The sequence below is a fragment of the Schistocerca serialis genome, unplaced genomic scaffold (assembly GCF_023864345.2).
Source record: "Schistocerca serialis cubense isolate TAMUIC-IGC-003099 unplaced genomic scaffold, iqSchSeri2.2 HiC_scaffold_1400, whole genome shotgun sequence".
Lineage (NCBI taxonomy): Eukaryota > Metazoa > Arthropoda > Insecta > Orthoptera > Acrididae > Schistocerca > Schistocerca serialis.
This window is the reverse complement of record NW_026047626.1, coordinates 5,123,748-5,137,404: the sequence shown is the minus strand read 5'-3', so window position 1 is coordinate 5,137,404 and position 13,657 is coordinate 5,123,748. Positions and strand designations below refer to the sequence as shown.

At 39.1% G+C, this 13,657-nt stretch overlaps 1 protein-coding gene across 1 annotated transcript in view; it reads left to right on the top strand.

Annotated features, from left to right (window-relative positions):
• The window catches only part of LOC126442674 (phosphatidylinositol phosphatase PTPRQ-like), a 402,005-nt gene that overhangs the window by 376,787 nt on the left and 11,561 nt on the right, over positions 1 to 13,657 (top strand). The window contains exons 16-17 of the mRNA XM_050090726.1: positions 5,782 to 5,999; positions 6,254 to 6,380. Coding sequence (XP_049946683.1) covers positions 5,782 to 5,999; positions 6,254 to 6,380 — 345 coding nt within the window. The remainder of the gene's footprint in view (positions 1 to 5,781; positions 6,000 to 6,253; positions 6,381 to 13,657) is intronic.

The window sequence follows — 13,657 nt, the reverse complement described above, 5'->3', positions numbered from 1 at the left end:
CCCAAGGGAATGAATTTACTAAAACAGTGAAACACGTTACTTTATATATCCAACACAAAATCCATTTACAAATTTTCATAATTTCGCTTTGAAAACGTTTTCATAATGAAATAATATCATAAAACATTTCATCCTCTATTTCACTCCCTTGGGGGGTCAAATTTCCAAAAACACTGAATCACGTACTTTTTTCATTTTTAACTGAAAGATCAAATACCACTTTTCATACCAGTTGCTTTACACATGTTTTAATAGTTCCTTACTTATTATTCATATGCAAAACAACTTTCGCCCCTATTTTACACCCTTGCCATTTAATTTCCAAAAATGCTGAAGTTAGTACTTTTTAATTCTCTCTGGGAAAATAAATCATAGCTCGATCTTTAAAATTGCCTTAACGGCGACACATTTTCAAAAAGTTTTTCCATTCCCTGTTTCACCCCTACAGGGGCTAAATTTCCAAAAACAGTGAATTCCTATTTCTCTCATTTGTAACTGAGAAGTCAAACTGCAGTTTTCCAACATTTTGCTTTAAAATGCTTTCACAACGAAATATTTTCATAAAACATTTCACCTCCCTATTTCACCCTCTCAGGGACTCAGTTTCCAAAAACAGTGACATGCATACTTTTTTTGTTTCTAACAGAGGAGCCAAACACAGATTTTCATAGAATTAGCTTCAAAAATGTTAGCATAATGAGATATTTCCACTATCATCCCTTATTCCACCCCCATACCAGTTGAATTTCCTAAAACAGTGATACATGTAGTTTTTTGTCTACCCAAGAAGTCAAATGCAAATTTTCATGAATTTAGCTTGGAGAGTGTGTCCATAATGAAATAATTCATGAAACACTTTGGTTGCTATTTCAAACCCTATAGGGGTCAAAATTCCAGAAACACTTTTTTACTTGTAACCAAGATGTTAAATACCAGTGTGCATAGATGTAGCTTTAAAAACACTTTAGTAGTTCTTTTATAATTATTTATTTTCAAAAAGTGATTCACCTAGCATCTCAACCCCATATGTGGTTACATTTTCAATAATGCTAACAAACGTATTTCTTTATTTCTGACCAAGAAACCACTTACCAGTTTTCATAGATCTGGCCTCAAAATTGCGTTAATAGAAAATATTTTCAAAAACATATCTGTCCCTTTTTCACTCCCTTAGTAGTGGAAATTCGAAAAATACCTTCTTAAGCGATGTCTACAGTATAAAATCATCATCATTTATAAATTTCAAGTTTCTGTCGTTAGAGGCTTGGTCTGTTCGATAATGAGTCAGTGAGTGAGTGGGCCAGACGAAACATGGCCCTTTATATACAGAGGTTAGAAGAATATTATTACAGTAATTGTGATCAGTTTGTGACCTCTCATTATAAAAGTGACACATTACCACATAAACTGTTGACAGAATTCATGAGTGCGATAGTGTCTGATTTTACAGTATGAAGTAGTTGCATTTAAATTACATAAAAAATGTCCAGACAAGAAAATGAACCCTCTTGCCCTCTAGATACTTGTTTTTAGGTCAAAAAGTCTTACATTTTATATTCACACTCCCACAGAAATTTAATACAACTTTTGTTAATGATCTTTTACGTACATATTAATTTAAAGTAAATCTAATCATTAAATCTAAACAATCATTACCTGGTGCGATTAGATGAGGAACTATGATGGCCTTCTTATTACCTGTAGCTTGTGGAGGATTTATGATTCTCGCACATATGCGTATTTGACTTTTATGAAATAGTCTGTAACTTTTGAGAGACATAGAGAATTTGGAACGTGGCCTGTTGTAGTCTGTGCTGACATTGTCACTTTTTGTTAAATATTTCATATGCTGTGATTACTTCAGTGGTGTAAGTGTTATTAATTTCTGTTGTACTGTGTAGTATTCATAATTAGCTGTTGTGACTTGCTTATCATTGAATCACGCATGAAGTTAGAATGAGCTCTCCTAACAGCTGCAATTTTTATGCTGTATTTGCTTTTATGTTAGCTTGTTAATGAGGCCTGTAACGTAGTTACCATGGAAAAGCTATATCCATCTTATGTTTTCGTTCACTGTAGTCGCCATTGTGTGTGCTCCAACAGAAACATGGCCCTTTATATACCGAGGTTAGAAGAATGATATTACAGTAATTGTGATCAGTTTGTGACGTTTCATCATAAAAGTGACACATTACCACATAAACTGTTGACAGAATTCATGAGTGCGATAGTGTCTGATTTTACAGTATGAAGTAGTTGCATTTAAATTACATAACAAATGTCCAGACAAGAAAATGAACCCTCTTGCCCTCTAGATACTTATTTTTAGATAAAAAAGTCTTACATTTAATATTCACACTCCCACAGCAATTTAATACAACTTTTGTTAATGACCTTTTACATACATATTCATTTAAAGTAACCGCTTCACCAGTGCCTGTTTGGACCCACCAGTAAAATTCCCACATCCAGCAGCACTCTGTGCTAGTGTAGCCAGCCCTTCTCAGCCACCAACTAAACACATAGTTAACGCCGCCGCTGTTAGCTGAAGCCTCCATGAGGCAACTACCCATAATGTCACAATTCTGAATTAAGAAAACCGCGTTCCTGATGCAGTTGCCACATGTATCAGTATATTATGTGAGACATTACACGAAATAAATGAAAAGATGTACTTTAAGAGTCACTGTAAGTGTAGAGTTCCAATGTAACTTAGTTTAAGAGAGAATATAAACTCGGAATACATAGTGAAGATCGAAAATGCTAAAACAAGTGAAGAGTTTCCTTAAGTGAATAACTTCGTAAATTTTTAATACGTTTGGTGTCTATGGAAATTGTGTTTATCTTTAATATTGAATGATAAATTAGTCTCAAGTATATTTAGGGCGTACCTTTCATACTTTACAACTTTTCTATGTATAGAAAGTTGTTAGATGCTAAATAACCTCCTCTGTGAATTATCAGAGTGATCAATGAATACAGTATAACTAATGAAAATAAAAAGTTACTAATTGTTTAGGGATAAAGGAGACGACTCAGCGAAAGGAAGAAGTGCTGTGTCATCGATAGTGACACAAACAAGAGCTTGGCTAGCTTCTTGACTGCACTTCCTTTTTCTAGGTGAAGGAAAAATACATGCACACAGATACACTTACACACACTCACTCACCTGCACATGCCTCTGCCTCTACATTGTGCTCAGCCGACAGCCAGCTCTTCAATGGCCCACGATGAGAGGACTGTGCTCGGCACCTCTAACTCGGTTAGAGGTGTGCAGTAGGGTGGAGTGAGGGATGGAGAGAGTCCAGAGGCACAGAGTGGTCGAGGGAGTGCCAAGCGACTTGTGGGAGAGTGGGAAGGAGTCTGTAAGATACCTAGGGGTGCAGATAGAGGGCCAGGTGGCAGAAGGCTGAGCATACACTTTCATGGACTAGGAAGAGAGATAACAGAACACAATTAGCTGATGTGGGGACAAATTGGGTGGAGGTACTGGGACATAGGATGGTATATACTCACACACACACACACACACACACACACACACACAAACACACACACACACAACTATGCAATTCAGTAAAGCTAGTGGTGATGGAGAGGATCCAGATGACATGGGTTGTGAAGAAGCCATTGAAATCCCATATGTTGTGCTCTGCTGCATGTTGTGCCTCTGGGTGGTCTACCTCGTTTTTGGCAACAGTTTGGCGGCGGCCAGTCATTCTAGTTGACAGCTGGTTGTTTGTTATACCAATGTAAAACGCTGTGCAGTAGTTGTAGCAGAGTTTGTATGTAACATGGCTGCTTTCACAAGTGGTCTGACCTCTCATGGGCTGGGATAAACCTCTGACAGTACTGTAGTAAGCTGTACTCAGTGAGTGGATTAATCAGGTCTTGCATCTGGACCTTTCACAGCGGTATAATCCCTGTGGCAGGGGACTAGGGATGGGAGTGGCAAAGGGATGGGCTAGGATTTTGTGGAGATTGCGTAGGTGGAGGAAAACCACTTTGGGAAGCCACCCAGCCGGACCTACTCCAGTCCCATCACAGACTTATCCTGCCCTATCAGAGCCTGCACCACCTGTGAAAGCCGCTATGTTGTATACCAGCTCTGTTGCAGACACTACACAGCGTTTTACATTGGTCTGATAACACAGCAGCTGTCAAATAGAATGATTGGCCACCACCAAACTGTTTGCAAAAACTGGCTGGACCACCCAGTGCTACAGCATGCGAGGTTTCAATGACAACTTCACAACCCATGCCATCTGGATCCTCCCCACCACCACCAGATGTGTGTGTGTGTGTGTGTGTGTGTGTGTGTGTGTGTGTGTGTGTGTGTGTGTAAGTGTGGGTGTTTGTCCGTATGCCCTCCCCCACCCAGTACCACTGCATCAACTAAATGCGTGCTGTTATCTCACTCCCTAGTCTAGGAAATCATGTTGCCAGCATCGTGACACCAGCTGCCTTACCTGCAGCCCTAGGTAGCCCACAGACGTCTCCCCACTCTCCCACAAGCCGCTAGATGCTTCCCCAAACTCCCTCCCAGCCTCCCACTTCGCTCCACCCCTCACCCAACCCCATACCCCCACCACACGCCAATATACTTACTGTAGGCCAGTAAAGAGCTGGCAGTCGATTGAGCATAATGTAGGGAGACTTCTGTGCACATTTGTGTTGTGCACTCATGTGGATGTTTTCCCTAGAGGTAGAAAAAGGAAGTGCATTCCTAAAGCCATCACAGCTCTGTACCCTTTGTTTGTGTGCTTATCGACAATGCAGCACTTCTGCCATTCGGTGAGTTGTCTGCTTGATTCCTAAGTAATTCATAATTTTCAAGCAAAACTTTCTGGACACTACTATTAAAATTCAAAACAGATAGTGTTTCTCTTCTGTTCTTTAAAGAAACAGTCAAATATGTTTGTTTTGCGTAGCCAATCAAACGTGTTTTATGGTGTACATGTAAGGGGAAAGCACAGTCTCGATACTAACCAGCTACTAATGTAAACAGGCACAAAATAGATTTTTCAGATTATTATTCCAAAGAAAAAAGATGGATATAATAAAAAAGATTATCATGATCATAATCACAGTCTTACAGATCCAGAAAACTCATAGCTTGTAGTGTACATTAACTTTCTATATGTGGTGCCTGTAGGCCGATAAAAAATATATTTTAGTTTCACAAATTTATTTTGATATTCTTCAGTGGATCATACAGACAGACAAGTTTTTTCATTTCTGATTAGTGTTTTTGAGGAATATAACTTCATATATTTCTATAATATATAATTTTCTTCCGTGTAAAATTTTGTTATGGAAATATAGAAACATTTCACTTTCTAGTCCATATGCTATTCTTCGCGTGAGTTTTTAATTTTACATGATTGCCCATAACTAAATGTAAAAATGTGCCACCAAATAATATTTCACTTTAAAGCAAGGTAGCATTTTTTTCTGACATGGCTCCTTCAGTTCTGCACTTTAAATACAAAAATAGTATACATCTGACACTAACAGTTCTTTATTAATGAGACTTTTCTCCGCTTATTCCGCTCTCTCCTTTTGTTTCTGTCTCCGGTCATCGTATATTCATATCTGGTGCGAAGAACACGAGAGCAACATTGAAGATGTTCTGTATTCAGATTTATCTTCTCCAGGCCTCGTTGTAAACTTATTCATTGATATCCTATGCAGTGTTGTGTGTGCACAACAAAACAGCATAATACTCCATTTGGAATGGTTTCTATCATAGTATTCTCATTCAAATGTATTCGTTCTCAGATTACAGGTTTGTCAGCTGCCAGGACATACTCCGTGGCCGTTTCTGCGAAGACGGTGACTCTGGGTGAAGAATCGCGGATAATAGGCCACACTTATCCTCCAAAAGCAATTTTGCCACAGAACGCACTCACAGTAGTTACCACAGAAAGTGGTAGCTACAGCCCTGATGTAGTTACCTTGGAGATTCGTGCTGCTGACAGGATTAGTGGTGTCAACAGGTAACAAGGAAAGAATAACTTATGGATTGTTTTCTGCACTAGATGATGCCATAGTTCTTCTGACATGAAGCATAATGTTTTCACACATGAAATCTGAATTGAACATAATAATGCAGCTTATAAAGTATTACACAGACTGTAGTTTTCCATATAACGCTAAAATCGTATGGTTGAGAATGCAAAAAGTTTGGTAACTTTCGTATTTCTAATGTAATATGAGAAATGTAACTTTGGATTTCCCTTACTCCCTACAGGACATACATCCTCCTGTACCTGACCAGAGACTCAAGTACACAGCAGCCATTGGAAGACAACGACTTAGCTTCTTTATTGCGGTCAAGATTTAATGAAAATTATCATCTCATATCAGAGTATACACAGGTAAGTGATTTTCCCTTTGCCTTCAGTTATGAATGGCTGCCCATGTTTGAATTATACGCACTAGGCAGAATTTCCGAAATACATTTCCAAAGAACGTCTTTACTTCTCAAGTCTTTCTGAAATATATGAAAAAAGGAATAAAGAAAGGTTGCACCATCACTGATAATGAAAGTAAGAGAAGTGTCAAATACATAACAAAACATAATTACTTAAAAGTCGGTTTTAAAAGCTATATTTGTGAACATGATGGTAACTTTAACATTTATGAAACCAATCTACCCAGATAAAGACAGTCACATGTGATGTGTCAGTGGTATTTTGATATAGATGAGTTAGTTCAATTCCTAGTAGTTTCTAGATACATGCTGGCCTGGTAGAGATAGGTGCACATGTTGCAACATATTGCTGTGAATCCATGTCTATGTCAAGTCCTAAACTTCTCTGTGATGTGTCCTGTAGAAACGTATGTGACACTGAGTATGGAAATCTGCTTGTGACATGAGAACTTTGAATTCAGTGCTCTTCTTGGTGTCATTTTATAGAAGTAGTTTTATACTTCAACAGTATCTTATTCTCTCCCTTTTATTGAATCTCCCCTGTAACACTAAAGTAAATTTATACTGCACAAGCACACATTACATCCATCAGCACTGTATTCTGTGGTAAATTACTAGTGATTAGAAACGTCAGAGCACCAACATCTTACAAGAAATAGGGCAGAACCAAATGTAGTCTATGATACATTAGAAAAGAAACTAGGTTTCTCAGAAAGCTTCTGAAAAACATATAGTTGCAAGCAGAACTTAAACAAACGTCTATGTCTTAAAAGTTTTCAGCAGTAACAAGAATTTGGCGGGCAGTTGTAATTCAGTTATTATAAAATATCAGCTATCCTTTTGTATCAAAATAATTGAAATATAACTATGGAAATAGTTACTCAAACTGATAAATTACAGTTTTGAAACCCTGCCTGTTTGAAGACTTGACATCATGGCTGCAGACGTGTTACATGTTAATGGATATAGGTAAGCTCTGTGGAGCAGACATGTGGAACGAAAATCTCACCAATATTTAAAAACACACTTTGCTGGAAACCTTAGGAAAGGAAGTCATACTGAATGCTTTACAAGAGCAACTAAGTCCATATTGTGCACATCTTATGTAGAAAACTTGAACCCATTATGTAACCACCTTGAAGATATCAGTAAAAATGAGTGACTGCTGATAATTTTAATACACAGTCACTAAAAAGTCTCCCCAATAAGACTTCATTGAAATCAGTAATATTATGAGTTGTACTTCTAGTGTAAACTTTTGAAGGAGGACACTCAAAAATATCCCCTAATAGAGTCTTTATAGACATATCATTATTTTAACAGTCTTCTGAAAGTCAGTCTCAATTTAACAACATTTCAGTTACAGGTGTAATCTTTGCTTTGTCGCTTGTAATTCTCGGATTCATAATTTACCGAAAGTACATATTTTTTGTTTACAATATTCTAATGAAAAGAAATTTTTGTGCAGTTCGAATGAGAATCTGGGAGTATAGCTACTTAAATCAATACGTGTTTTCTCCACAACACAATCGTCACTGTTGTAGATACTCATCATAGTCTTTACTGTCCGACTCCAGCAGCTCAATGGTCAGCATGATGCATTGTCAATCCTCTGGGCCCCAGTTCGACTCCCGGCTTGGTCGGGGAATTTTCTCCGCCCACGGACTGAATCGAGTGTGGAACTGGTCCAACCGAATGAAGCCCTATCCTCACTTACAGCATTCCACTGTCTATGTAGTTCTATATTATTTGCCTTCATTTCAGCCATTTTTTAGACCAAAGACTGCACTGCTTCCCACGTGGTAACCCCCTATGTTTCTTATTCTGGCACTGTGGAATATCTATGTAACAAATACAACAGAAAAACGAAACAGGACCAACAATGATAACAACAACCACAACAACAAAAACATAGGCAACTGCAATGTTAAAACATTACTTCTAATTCTTTTGTGTAATTCTGAGAAATCTTGTCTCAGTTTACTGTTTCACATAAGGAACAAGTTTTTGTCATATTTAACACTTAACTGAGGCTAGCTCTGTGCACAGTGTACTCTGGCCCATTAAGTTGTACTGTGTGCATCTTACGGGACTCATGCTAGCTTAATCATCACCAACATTTTCCCAAAACTGTAACAAATCGACAGGTTCCTCTGGCTTAACGAAGTGTCCCATACAGCGCTGCCATTTGCCAGTCATGAGAAACATGAGAAAAAAGTGGCTCTGAGCACTATGGGACTTAACATCTACGGTCATCAGTCCCCTAGAACTTAGGACTACTTAAACCTAACTAACCTAAGGACATCACACAACACCCAGTCATCATGAGGCAGAGAAAACCCCTGACCCCGCCGGGAATCGAACCCGGGAAGCGAAACATGAGAGAGAGAGATACAATGCAGTCAATCCAGTCAGCTTAATCTAATTCTATGCTGTGTGCCGCAGCTGGAGATGAGGTCTTTCATCCGGCTGTAGGAGTGACAAGAAGGCTTCTGACTCAATTTTCGCAGCTCAGTTGTGATTGAGCTTCAGGGTGAATGGTGGGTCCAGGCTCCTAGTGGTTAGGAAGGCCTTCAGCTCTCCACCTGGGACTTGGCTGCGGCGGTGTGGTGCGTAGGTACTAGGTTGTTGCCCAACAGTTTGTCAGTGGCAGCCATACCATCGGTATGTTTATTCCACCCCCAGAAACTGACGTTCGTGGTGCTGCATGGTTGCAGTGAGCACTCCCGAGCTGCAGGCTGGCCTCGTTTGGTGCAATGTGGCTACGTCCGTAAGTGTGCTGCCATCATGGCTGGCGTTCAGTGTTGTCCCGTCTAGCACACATTAGGTTAAGGTACACAGTCTGACAGTGGGGTCCGACTGACTTGGGTCCTGGGTTCGGCAGCACAGGGCTGCCAGTAAAGGAGGCTTCTACAGCTGGAATTTGTACACAGCTTAGTGAGATGTTGTAGCGAAACAAGGGCTGTATCGTTTGCGAGATGCAGAGGCGAGTGATTGTGCCGGGACTCACCACATTTCACTGCGAGTACCGCCACGTCACAATAAAGCGTCTGCGCGTAGCACACAAGTATTGCGTCATAATTAAGAACGAAATTAAAAGTTAAAACTGCCGTTTTCAAACTTTTTTCAAGATATATGTTAATGTAATCATGTTTTAAATGCCAAGTGTGTGGGTGAAAAGATCAGTAGTTTTCATAAATATACCGTTTTAAGAAAAAATTAAATGGCGCTAAATAATAAAGCTAAGAAGCAAGAAATTGGCCATAATTAATTGGTGCAAGTCTAAATTTGATTAAATAAAAATTGTGGTCAGAATCCACGTTTTTAAGAAAAATTGAAGGCGCAGGTTAGGTTATGTTAGGTTAGGTTAGGTTATATTATACTTAGAAATGTACAAATTTGGGTAAGGTTTGAGTTCAACTTAAAAATAATAATTACTTGACCACATTAAGCTACTGCTAATAGTTTTCGAATAATTTAATGAAAACTAAATTTGTAACTAAAACATACCCGTTTGTATTAGATTAAGTATCTGCAATTGTAATGCTAGAAAATTTTGTTTACTGCACATGATAAAACGTATTAAATAATGAAGATATGACAAATTTTAGGACCCTACTGTTAATAACAACCAGTACAAGGTATCTTAAGTTTATAGTTCATAGGGAAGGATCTGCTGTCAGTTGCCGGCCAGAGTGGCCGTGCGGTTCTAGGCGCTGCAGTCTGGAACCGAACGACCGCTACGGACGCAGGTTCGAATCCTGCCTCGGGCATGGATGTGTGTGATGTCCTTAGGTTAGTTAGGTTTAATTAATTCTAATTTCTAGGCGACTGATGACCTCAGACGTTAAGTCGTATAGTGCTCAGAGCCATTTGAACCATTTTTTTGCTGTCAGTTCCGCTCTAAAAATTCTAGAAGGCGACGTTTTCAAGCAATCGAGCTGAAAGTATCTCTGTAATTTCAATCAACGTGCCTACATGCAGGCAAATATGAAGATGTTCTAAATCAATTCATAATTACATTAATAAAGATTATGTGTCAGAGAAAGCGGCCGTTTAGTGACTGCTGCCGTGTGCATAGGGCGGATGACAGCAGGTGTTCCCTTGGCCGTCCGCTGCGCCACGTATATAAATACAGCCTGACAGGCTTCACTTCGCACCCAGCCACTGTACGATCCATGTCACTCGAATGCCGTATTGCGCGCTGTTGTAAAACGCTGATTTTCTGTAATCACTCGCGAGGACTGTACACCGTCCTGGATCACTTAGATTGTCGCCAATGTAATTGTTAGTGTGCCGTCCGTGATATTTACAAATTCGCGTGGCAAATGGGGATATTATCTTTCACTTTTGTGGCGAGCATTTAATTTAATTAAGTATCAGTAGTCAGGGCGAAAGACAATATGGTAGCAATTTACCATAGAGCTCGCCTCTGAAATGCTAATAGTGCTGTTTAGGAAACAAAGATCTACTGTCAGTATGAACATAATGGCATTGACAATGTTATGTGTGTGAAACTTTACCAACTATAAGTATAAACTAGAACTCTAAAATTTCATTTATGATGATAGTCCTGATCCCGCTTAGCAAAAAGAGAATAGAAACATTTCTTTCAGTGGGCTGGACAAGAATGTGGATGTGCAGGCTGGAAACTATGGTCAGTATGTTCTCCATCGCTTTCTAGCTGACCACAAAAATAGTTGCCAGGCTCTCGTAAAAAGGCGTCGAATCAGTTTATATAATTCCCATAATTACCCGCCGCCCCGTAAGGTGTACTGACGTGTGCTCAGCCACATCGATTGTGGAAAATGACTGAAGCTGTATATGGCTACTCACAGGTGATGTGCTTGTATATCTGAAAGTTGTACTCGCAGAAAATTTCGTGAAATGTACAGCCGTGATGAAAAATAACAGGAAACAGAAACAGCCACGAAATTACTTGGAGTTTGCATACAGGGTGATCTTAAATTGAACACCCGCACAAAACGTGTGCCAGGAAGATTCTTTGAAAGATCACAAGCAAAATTATTTGATCTGTGGAAGAGGTAATTTACAAAAAGGTTGAGCGGTCAGGTCCATATTGACGCAAATGTTCAATAGCTTTGTTCTTTCTCCACTGTCAGCTCACAATTATTTTTAGCGTTGGTGACAATGTAGTCTTGTCAGAGAGGTTTCATTTCTACATTCTTAGTTTTCACACTTCATTGTTAGCATTCCCACTGTGTTTGTGGCAGTGTGTATTATAGGTAGTGGTTCAACAACAGAAATGTAGCATACTGATGTTAAGTAAGTACTGTTTTATGAAGAAGTTCTTTGTTTTTCCGGATGAAACTGTTTGCAGTAGATCTAAATATGTATATTGGGGGTTTGGTTTGAAAGAAGTTGTTATCCATCAATTTACATTCTGTTTATAAACTGAGTTTTTCAGTCAGGTCCATGTGCACAGACTGGGCAGCTGGCAGGGTCAAAAATGATTTCGCTTCTTATCTCTCTTTTGTTTCGTAACGGAGGTATCGCGGAATGTTTGCAACCAGGTCTGACTGAGCAGGATGTCCTAGAGATCCTGTCCCCCCACACAGTTGGAACGTACACAGTCCCCCTGATCCAGCAGTTCCGACGGATGGGGACTCAGATGATGATGATGACGATGAAGGGGGAAAACCAGACAATCTCAACCATCGGCGACTCCAGGCCAAAGCTTAAATTAAGTCTGATAGATTCAAAAACAGAAGCAGATTTGAGAAATTCGGAAATAAGCAGAAAACCTGTATTTATACTTATGGTGCATTAACTTCTAAACTGGAACTTTTTCCTCACTGAAGCTCTTGCACATGTGTTGACAAGTGTAGTGGGGAGTTACTCTTTCATGATGATCTCATACAATTCCTAGTCGAAGAGTCAAACACCTGCACACTTTCTATGAACTTCCCAAATCCTCAAGAAATAATGTGTTTCCTCGGCATCGTCATTCTAATTAGTTGTAACCCTCTCGTCAGTAAGAGGCTACGCAGCGTTTCCAGTGTGGACACAAGGTACGAGCTTGTATAGAATTCGATGAGAAGGACAAATACTCAGATACCTACACTGTAGTGAAAGTAATAAATTTGCTGGAACGATCAAGTTGTGGTAAAACAGATCCTTTACTGAAAGAGTAAGAGACAAATGTAATAAACTCTTTGTTTCTCTACATCAGCCTTGTGAGGAATCGATGATAAAATATTTTGAGAGACACACTTGCTAGTAACTTATCAGGCGGAAACGATTTGAATACAAATTTTAGTTTTATCCGCCACTTCTGGATGTTTTGTAAATTCTTCTTTTTATTAAGAAAAGTCGCGAAATGCAAAAGTACAACAGTTTGGTGATGCTGCCACCTCACTCATTTAGATGTAGAAGATTTAACACTGGAAGTAAGGCTAGTGCCACTGCATTTCTTCTGGGGATTTGATGTTCTGACTTTCCTAGCAGAACAAGTTTAAGGAGGGACGGGAACTATTAGAAAAAAACAGAGTTCTCAAATCTTGCCTAAATTCTCCAAAGCAAGAGCTAGCGAACGAAATGCGAATGAGATTTTTAAATCTTCATCTTACAAGGATGATGGCGTTATTGTAACAGAGTGGGTGGACAATTCAGCAGTTGCTGAAGCATCGACTTCTCATGGAGTGGAACATGTGTTATATTTAAAATGATACTCTGCACATGGGAAGAAGACCATTTCAGCACAACGTCCTCAAATTATGGCAGCCTATCATAATTACATGGGCGAGTGGGCATGATCCATGCTTCTAGATGCAGAATAAATATTGGGCAGGAAAGATACTGGCTTTTATTCTCTTGGCCGATTGACATACCTACAGATAATACCTGGCAGCTGATGGAAAGAACAGGAGCTGGGGCTGCTCAGCTTGAATTCAGAAGAGAGAATTTCAGTGTCACAGAAAAGAAAATGAAAATATGCATCTAAGTGCCAAAGATCACATAATAGCTTTAATGCATTACTTACGTGTATCATAAGTCAATAAATTACAGAAAAGTAAAGGTATTCTGAAAAATGTGAGCCTTTAAGGATTATAAAATATGAGAAAAATCGCAAGAAGATCGCAAGTCCAGTTAAAAAACACTAGAAGCTCACGAAAACGTTCATCATCTTCACTGGCACACGTTATGAGGCATATAAACGTTTACTGATGAAATTCTGAGAGGATATATTTGAAAAAGAAT